This window comes from Entelurus aequoreus, linkage group LG23 (genome assembly GCF_033978785.1).
Source record: "Entelurus aequoreus isolate RoL-2023_Sb linkage group LG23, RoL_Eaeq_v1.1, whole genome shotgun sequence".
In the NCBI taxonomy this organism is placed as follows: Eukaryota; Metazoa; Chordata; class Actinopteri; order Syngnathiformes; family Syngnathidae; genus Entelurus; species Entelurus aequoreus.
The window spans coordinates 36289394-36299733 of NC_084753.1; the positions used below are offsets into that span (position 1 = coordinate 36289394).

A 10340-nucleotide genomic window follows, 5' to 3' on the forward strand; every position below is an offset into this window, starting at 1 on the left:
CGACGACTTTTTACTGTCAACTGAGTTTCTTTTTTTTAATGATTTCTGCTGGTGGTGTGCCTCCGCATTTTTTCAACGCAAAAAATGTGCCTTGGCTCAAAAAAGGTTGAAAAACACTGGGCTAAATGACTGATATTCGAAACGCTGAAAGTCAACCAAGAGGGGGCAGTAGTGAGCCTGAGTCGTCGGTGGACTTCCAGGCTCCCCACGAAGGAGGATCAGAAGGCGGAAATAAACAATGCTCGGCTGACGTGGAGCAAAAGTCAGGGTGGATAGACGGGCTTTGTTGTCATTTATTCAACATTTATTCAACAATTATTCAACATTTATTCGACAGTTTCTGCTACTACAAGCGACAAATAATATTGAAAGTCGCAACATAGTCGAGTCGAGTGACGCCTCTCTTCGCAGTAAAATGGCGACAGCGGCGGAGTTCGCGGGTCTGTCCGACGTCTCCGTCCCGGAGGACATCCCCGTGGAGGGCGACATATCCGTCCCCGTGGACTCCTCCAGGCCGGACGACGAGTTCTCCACGCTGGATGAGCCGGTGAAAGAGACCATCATGCGGGACCTCCGAGCCGTGGGCAAGAAGTTCGTCCACGTCCTGTACCCCAAGCAGAGCTCGGAGCTGCTGCGGGACTGGGACCTGTGGGGCCCCCTGCTGCTCTGCGTCACCCTGGCGCTGCTCCTGCAGGGCGGCGCGGCCGACCACGATGACCAGGGGGGGCCACAGTTTGCTGAGGTACGACCCTTGTCAAGTTGTCCGTGCTTTTATGACGTGGGTGTTATGTTGTTGTCACGCTCCATTTTGCTTCTGAGATGTCTAATATCAGAATCACACGAGATTTATGGCTCGTTTTTATATATTTATTTTTGGAGTAACTTTTTTTTTAATCACTCGTGGCAGTAAGTTTGGTCATAAAATCAAAATGTAAAAATGACGCCAATATAGACACTATTGATAAGAATTATTTTTGAATTAATTTAATTTGACTTTTGTTTTCATAAACCTTCCACAAGATGGTGCCATTTCCCCGTTATTTGACAGTGACGTGACTATGTCCGTTTTACCTTTGCACGTCTGATTGATTGATTGATTGATTGATTGAAACTTTTTTTAGTAGATTGCACAGTACATTAAATATTCCGTACAATTGACCACTAAATGGTAACACCTGAATACGTTTTTCAACTTGTTTAAGTCGGGGTCCACGTAATCAATTCATGGTACTAATTAGGGGTGTGGGGAAAAAAATCGATTCGAATTCGAATCGTGATTCTCACGTTGTGCGATTCAGAATCGATTCTCATTTTGTTTAAAAACGATTTTTTATTTTTTTTAAATTATTTATCAAAAAAAACAAATATTATTTATTTTTTTAATTAATCAATCCAACACAACAATACACAGCAATATCATAACAATGCAATCCAATTCCAAAAGCAAACCCGACCCAGCAACACTCAGAACTGCAATAAACAGAGCAATTGAGAGGACACACAAACACGACACAGAACAAACCAAAAGTAGTGAAACAAAAATGAATATAATCAACAACAGTATCAATATTAGTTACAATTTCAACATAGCAGTGATTAAAAATCCCTCATTGACATTATCATTAGACATTTAGTTTATGAGATGCGATGCAAGTGTAAGTCACTGACACTATTGTTCATTTTTTGTCATTTTTTTTAAATTAATGTTTGTAATGCTAATACCAATGAGGGATTTTTAATCACTGCTATGTTGAAATTGTTACTAATATTGATACTGTTGTTGATAATATTCATTTTTGTCTCACTACTTTTAGATTGTTCCGTGTCATGTTTGTGTGTCCTCAATTGCTCTCAATTGCTCTGTTTATTGCTATTCTGAATGTTGCTGGGTCGGGTTTTGTTTTGAAATTGTATTGCATTATTATGGTATTGTTGTGTATTGTTTTCATAAAAAATTAAAAAAAAAAAAAAAATTCGATTCTGAACCGAATCGTGACCCCAAGAATCGATTTTGAATCGAATCGTGGGACACCCAAAGATTCACAGCCCTAGTACTAATATATACTATCATCATAATACAGTCATCACACAAGTTAATCATCAGAGTATATACATTGAATTATGTACATTATTTACAATCCAGGGGGTGGGATGAGGAGGGTTTGGTTGATATCAGCACTTCAGTCATCAACAATTGTATCGTCAGAGAAATGGATATTGAAACCATGTAGGTCTGACTTGGTAGGATATGTACGGAGAGTAGTGAACATAGTGAGTTCAGATAGCATAAGAAAAAGTATATACATTAGAAATACATTTGATTATATACATTTGGTTATTTACAATCCGGGGAGGTGGGATGTGGAAGGGGGAGGGTGTTAGTCAAGGGTTGAAGTTGCCTGGAGGTGTTGTTTTAGTGCGGTTTTGAAGGAGGATAGAGATGCCCTTTCTTTTACACCTGTTGGGAGTGCATTCCATATTGATGTGGCATAGAAGGAGAATGAGTTAAGACCTTTGTTAGATCGGAATCTGGGTTTAACGTGGTTAGTGGAGCTCCCCCTGGTGTTGTGGTTATGGCGGTCATTTACGTTAAGGAAGTAGTTTGACATGTACTTCGGTATCAGGGAGGTGTAGCAGATTTTATAGACTAGGCTCAGTGCAAGTTGTTTTACTCTGTCCTCCACCCTGAGCCAGCCCACTTTGGAGAAGTGGGTGGGAGTGAGGTGTGATCCGGGGTGGAGGTCTAAAAGTAACCTGACTAGCTTCATCGTCATCACGTCCCAATGCAACCTTCCCATATAATTTTCCTAATTTTGTTTGATATATATGTATTTATAATTGTAAATACAGCGGCTAAAAGGCTCCAGTAGGTTCAAGTGCTTAATACGCTCCTCCCCTAAGTTAACTGCCTGCCGGGTGCGTGCGCATGATGGTTGCTTTCTCTTGAATAGAATTCTGTGGATGACTCTTAACTCGGTGACGTCATTACTCCTTCAATTAGTAAAGCCAATAATGCTGATTCCGAATCTGGAAGGGTAGTGTGGGCAATTTGCATAAATAAGAACAGTGGCAGTAAGTTTGGCCATAAAATCTAAATGTAAATACAAATTACGCCAATATAGACACTATTGTATGCAAGTAGAATATATCAATATGATATTAATACATATGCATATAGTAATAAATATACAAATACAAATGTGATATACAAATAAATACATTTGTACAAATAAATGCGTATTTGTAAATATATTTTGGAAATTTTAAAATATATACAAATAAAATGTATAAATATAAAAATGTGACATATAAATAAATCAAGAATTTGCATTAATAAACGTGTATTTGTAAATATATTTTTGAGATTTGAATATAAATATGCTTAAATTTTGTATTTGTATTGAATTTGCATATGTGGGTCGCTTTTTTGGTTTTGTGTCAATGACACATTCCTCCCGCAAACCAGATGCACAAATAAATGTGACCTACACACTCCCCTGAACAACCAGCAGAGGGCACTGCAGCCTGATAAGAGATCAGTGTCAAGTCATCAAGGTCATTAAACGGTATTGATGCAATAAAATAAGCAGCTAGCACAGTCTTTCAGATTAACTGGATAAATTAGCATGAGCTAATACAACGCTAACATTAGCTAGCTCAGGCCCGTCTCTCTGTAAAGACGTGGATTGTTTTTGTGCAGAGAACTCTGGGCATTTTGCATATAATGCTCTGTGACCCAGACCGCTCTGGCTGCAGTGCCCTCTGCTGGTTGTTCAGGGGAATGTGTAGGTCACATTTATTTGTGCATCTGGTTTGTGGGAAGAATGTCTCATCGACACAAAAGCAAAACAGCGACCCACATATGCAAATTCAATACAAATAAATACAAAATCAAGCATATTTATATTCAAATCTCAAAAATATATTTACAAATACATGTTTATTTATACAAATTCTTGATTTATTTGTACGTCACATTTTTATATTTATTTTTATTTGTATATATTTTCAAATCTCAAAAATATATTTACAAATACGCGTTTATTTATACAAATTATTTATTTATTTGTATATCACATTTGTATATTTATTAATATATGCATATGTATTAATATCATATTGATATATATAAGTTGATGTGAAACAATTCTACTTCCATACTATTGATGATAATTATTTGAAATAATTTAATTTGACTTTTGTTTTCATAAACCTTCCACAAGATGGTGCCATTTCCCCGTTATTTGACAGTGACGTGACTATGTCCGCTTTAGCCTGCTCGTCATCACGTCCCAATGCTACGTTTCCTTTGAAATTTCTTCATTTTGTTTTCTTTTCCGGTTGCAAATATATCCATTTCTAATTGTAAATACAGCGGCTAAAAGGCTCCAGTAGGTTCAGGTGCTTAATAAGCTCCTCCCCTAAGTTAACTGCCTGCCGAGTGCGTGCGCATGATGGTTGCTTTCTCTTGAATAGAATTCTGTGAAAGAATAACTCGGTGACGTCATTACTCCTTCAATTAATAAAGCTAATAATTCTGAATCTGGGAGGGTTACGTGGCAGAACGAAACAATTACAACTGAATCGGTTTTCTTCGTTACCTTGAAAGAGCCGTTCAAATGTGATTAAAGGATGTGCACGAACAAAGATCAGTTACTATGGTATGTGGCCTCTAAACAACAACAAGGTTTTAGCACATTAACATCAGATCAATAACAGTCCTTTACAATATCATTATTACCATTAAAATGGCCAACTCTTTCATTTTTCCGACACGATAAAGGCTTTTAATAATTTCAAACACATGTCCTTACGATAACCACAACTATTAGTGTTTGTCCTACATGTAGTTAGTAATCAGTTGTGGACAGAAGAAGGCCTTAAGTGGTATACGTCCTTAAGTGGTATACGTCCTTAAGTGGTATACGCCCTTACGTGGCGCGTAACATACCGTGCTGTTCAGGTGACACACACACAGTGACTGGTTTTTAGGGGTTTAAGGGCACTTAATGATTTGACCCGATTTCTGGGGTGATAACTTGATTCAGAATCGATTTTTGAATCAACACGATTCAAGATTCCACCAACTTTTGCAATGTATTATTTGGTATAATAATTCTAATTAGAGATGTCCGATAATATCTGCCGATAAATGCTTTAAAATGTACTATCGGAAATTATCGGTAACGGTTTCAAAAAGTAAAATGTATGGCTTTTTAAAACGCCGCTGTGTACACGGACGTAGGGAGAAGTACAGAGCGCCAATAAACCTTAAAAGGCACTGCCTTTGCATGCCGGCCCAATCACATAATATCTACGGCTTTTCACACACACAAGTGAATGCAACGCATACTTGGTCAACAGCCATACAGGTCACACTGAGGGTGGCCGTATAAACAACTTTAACACTGTTACAAATATGCGCCACACTGTGAACCCACACCAAACAAGAATGACAAACACATTTTGGGAGAACATCCGCACCGTAACACAACATAAAGACAACAGAACCAATACCCAGAACCCCTTGCAGCACTAACTCTTCGGGACGCTACAATATACACCCCCCGCTACCCCCTACCTCAACCCCGCCCACCTCAACCTCCTCATGCTCTCTCAGGGAGAGCATGTCCCAAATTCCAAGCTGCAGTTTTGAGGCATGTTAAAAAAAATAATGCACTTTGTGACTTCAATAATAAATATGGCAGTGCCATGTTGGCATTTTTTTCCATAACTCGAGTTGATTTATTTTGGAAAACCTTGTTACATTGTTTAATGCATCCAGCGGGGCATCACAACAAAATTAGGCATAATAATGTGTTCATTCCACGACTGTATATATCGGTATCGGTTGATATCGGAATCGATAATTAAGAGTTGGACAATATCGGAATATCGGATATCGGCAAAAAAGCCATTATCGGACATCTGTAATTTAGGACAGCAACAACTAATCGATTAAAATCAATTGTAAAAATAGTTGGCGATTAATTTAGTCATCGATTTGTTGGATCTATGCTATGCGCATGCGCAGAGGCAATTATTATTATTATTATTATTTTTTAATATATATATATATATTTTTTTATAAACCTTTATTTATAAACTGCAACATGTACAAACAGCCGAGAAACAATAATCAAAATAAGTATGGTGCCAGTATAGTGTTTTTTTAAAATAAAATACTGGAAAGGATGGAAATGTAGTTTGTCTCTTTTATCCGATTATTAATCGATTAATCAAAGTAATAATCGACAGATTAATCGATTATCAAATTCATCGTTAGTTGCAGCCCTACTCTAATTCTAATGAAACTTTTACAAAACAGGTTACAGGTTTTTGAATGAAAATAGCCAACAAATGTGTTTTTAAAAATGTATTCTGAAAAAATATCCATCCATCCATTTTCTACCGCTTATTCCCTTCGGGGTCGCGGGGGGCGCTGGAGCCTATCCCAGCTACAATCGGGCGGAAGGCGGGGTACACCCTGGACAAGTCGCCACCTCATCGCAGGGCCAACACAGATAGACAGACAACATTCACACTCACATTCACACACTAGGGACCATTTAGTGTTGCCAATCAACCTATCCCCAGGTGCATGTCTTTGGAGGTGGGAGGAAGCCGGAGTACCCGGAGGGAACCCACGCAGTCACGGGGAGAACATGCAAACTCCACACAGAAAGATCCAGAGCCCGGGATTGAACTCACGACTACTCAGGACCTTCATATTGTGAACCGAAAAAATAGAACTTTTTTAAAAATGTATTAATTTATAATTGATTTTTGGAATTTATGAATCGATTTAGAATTGGGATGAATAAGAATCGCTTAGATTATTTTCAAACTTCATCCCTACTGGTTTTCACGGCCGTGCAGCGCTGGGATTAAAACATGCCAACTCCGTGTCGCCGTATGAAAACGTTGCTGAAATGGTCCCCGACTCTCTTGCAGGTCTTCGTCATCGTCTGGTTCGGCGCCATCATCATCACGCTCAATTCCAAGCTGCTGGGCGGGACCATCTCCTTCTTCCAGAGCCTGTGCGTGCTGGGTTACTGCATCCTGCCGCTGACCGTCGCCATGGTCGTGTGTCGGCTGGTTCTGCTCGGCAGCACGGGCACCGTCAGCTTCGCCGTGCGGCTCGCGGTGGTCGCCGCGTCCTTCGCCTGGTCCACCTTCGCCTCCACGGCCTTCCTCGCCGGGAGCCAGCCGCCCAACCGCAAGGGGCTGGTGGTGTACCCGGTGTTCCTCTTCTACTTTGTGATCGGCTGGATGATCCTGACCTTCTCGCCGTCGCAGTAGAAGAACGGCGCAGAGTCGCGTCGCTTTGAGGGAACACAGTCGAGGAGCTTCTCTGGGGTTTGTTGCTCCACGGTGTCAGAATGAAGGAGGAAAGGTGGATGATTCACTAAACATGTACTGTTGCTCTAGCGTGCAAACATCGGTTTTATTTCTCCTTGCTGAGACACAAGTGTCGGATCCTGTCGAGCGGGCGAAAGATCCCACATTTGTAAACTTAACATCACACCAGCTAACATTCTGGGAACTTCAGTCACAATCTGAAGCACGGTCCCACACTGCATTTACAGACGTGGTAAGCAACCATGGGATGTTGCTTGTTGAGACTATTTAGTAGGGGTTTGAATCTTTGGGTACCTGAGGATTCGATCCGATTCCGTTTGATTCAGAATCGATTCTTGATTCAAACCGCAATGTATTATTTGGTATAATAATTAAAATGAAACTTTTTCAAAACGGGTTAGAAAAGCTTCTGTTTGCATGGAGATGGCCTACTAAATGTCTTTTTTAAAAAGTTTCCTATAAAAACAATATTTTTATATAGTTTCTTTTTAAATCGATTTTTGAAAATCCTGTATCCATTTAAAAAAAAAATCAGGATGAATAAGAATCGCAATTGGGATGTGAATCGTTTTTTGTTTTGTGCACCCTCTACAATTTATCAGACGGTGAAGGGAATTACAGCTATTTTTTTTAAAAACTTTTGCTCCTTCATACAAAGAAATTCTTTTGTTCAAAAATGTCTTAATTAAAAATATAATCCTACAAATGTAGTGTTGAGGTGTATTTATTCCCTTCTACGTGTCTGTGATCGCGACGTAAACGAGTTGACAAAGATAGTTACCATGAGGATCCCAAGAAATACTGTTCACAGGGAATAAACTTGTTCTTTCCCCGTTCCTAATAGTCCTTTACTTTTTGTAAAAAGGGAGTACCGCATTTCCTTGAATAGCCGCAGGGGCGCTAATTAATTTAAAACCTCCTGTCACTCCGGCGCTTACCAGAAGCCTGCGGGATGGCCAAGCATGCGCTAATTATTTTAAAACCTCTTCTCACTCCGGCGCTTACCTTATCATGAAAAGCACATTTAATTAAAAAAAATGTTATTATTGTCTTACCTTTAGGTATAAATGAGTCCATGCCAGCTCATTTTGAAGAAGAGCATCGATATAGAAGTCTTCCTTATCTTTCTTCAGTTTTAAAAGTCTCTCTGTCTCGATGGAGATCTTTCTTTTAAGTATTACCTCCTGCTTCGATTGAAAGTCCAGTTTAGAAAACTGTTTTATTTTAGATATGTAATCCTCCATGGTAAAAGTCCAAGCAAACAATGGCTGCGCACTCTTGCTGCCGGTTGTCTTCTTCTGCAGCACTCTTCTGCAGTACCAGCAGTCGCAAGAAGGATCATTAGCGCCCTCTACCACCAGGAGGCGCGAGTCATTTAATGACTCATATTTGACCCGGCGGAAGTGCCAAGCATGCGCTAATTATTTTGCGAAACGAGTTTGACCCGGCTGTAATTCGAGGCATGCGAATACCATATTCCCGGCGCCAATTCAAGGAAATACGGTATGCTATACTCCCACATTCCAACCCTTCAAGGTAAAGCACAGAGTTCACTTGCGGACATAAGATACAAGCAACAAGAGTACACATGGGGAAATATTAGCTGCTTTAAACATGACTATGAATGAAGAAAGAACTCTTAAAAATATATGCATTCTCCACAGGACATAAATTGAGAAGTTGGTCAACTTTGACATCCAACTCCGGAGATGCGATAAAGAAACAAAACCCAGTTTTTTTTAACCCGTTGTGAGGATTATGATCAGGGGCGCCGAAAAGGGGGGGTAAAGGAGACGGATTCTAGGGGCCCATGATGGAGGGGGGCCCAGAGAGGCCCCTAATGATGATGAAATTATAATGTTGCCGCTGTGTTGGGGGCCCTGTAAAGATTCTTTTCATGGGGCCCAAAATCCCTAGCGGCGCCCCTGATTATGATTAATTCATCATCTAAACTGGAAGATATGAACATTCTATCAGTCAGCATCCCACTGAGAGCAGACCTTGTACAGTAAGTGGTTGTTTTATTATGTTCATAATTTGTATTTCTTGGCTAGCACTTAGCAACGATGCTTAGTGTTTCACTAAGGTTGCATCTTCAAGCCGCTTTCTGACCGTCTCTTTGGGGGCCGTTTTCCGGGCGCCCTTATTTACGTGCCTCCACTTCGACAGCGTCTTCTTCCCGCCATCTTTGTTGTAGATTTAAGCGCTTGCATAGCCGTCACGGCCAGGGCGCATTCCAATGCGCCCTCATCTTTACGTCACGCCCACATGCCGGCAAGGCTGTGGGCGATTAGCAATCAGCGCACCTGGACCTGATGAGAGGGAGCTGTATAAAGGACCAGCGGACCCATGCGGGAACTTAGTTTACCTCTTTGGATACCGTAAGCCTTATGCTCTCTCTCTCTCTGCGTTTTTCCCTCCGTGTTCTGACGTCCTTGTCGTTCTCCCGCAGTGCCTTCCCGAGTCTCCCCCTTTGTTACCTCCCGTTGTTTCCCCTGTGGTTTCTGGACTGCCTTCCTCGATCCTCGACCCTCGCCTGGACACAGACTCTGATGCCTCTCTCTCACCCTGGACCTTCTGCCTGCCCCATGGACTGCCTTCCTGCCTTGTTCCTTCTCATTTCAACATTTGGTAAGACTCAACAGCTAGTTATTCATACACATAGTCTTCCACCATACACCCCTTCTGGATATTAGTTCACACTCCATTTCCGTAGTTACTATTATTATTGTTTGATTATTATTAGAGATGTCCGATAATATCGGTCTGCCGATATTATCGGCCGATAAATGCGTTAAAATGTAATATCGGAAATTATCGGTATCGGTTTTTTTTATTATCAGTATCGTTGTTTTTTTTGTTAAATCCACATAAAAAACACAAGATACACTTACAATTAGTGCACCAACCCAAAAAAAACTCCCTCCCCCATTTACACTCATTCACACAAAAGGGTTGTTTCTTTCTGTTATTAATAT

The 10340-nt window shown here is 40.4% G+C and overlaps 1 protein-coding gene across 1 annotated transcript; it reads left to right on the forward strand.

Moving 5' to 3' along the window:
* The first annotated feature begins 161 nt into the window (after positions 1 to 161).
* On the forward strand, positions 162 to 8128 carry LOC133641171 (protein YIPF6-like). The gene is made up of 2 exons (XM_062035100.1): positions 162 to 742; positions 6955 to 8128. Exons 1-2 carry the CDS (start codon positions 416 to 418, stop codon positions 7300 to 7302), a joined length of 675 nt encoding a protein of 224 aa, XP_061891084.1. The 5' UTR covers positions 162 to 415; the 3' UTR covers positions 7303 to 8128.
* Positions 8129 to 10340: the final 2212 nt, after the last annotated feature.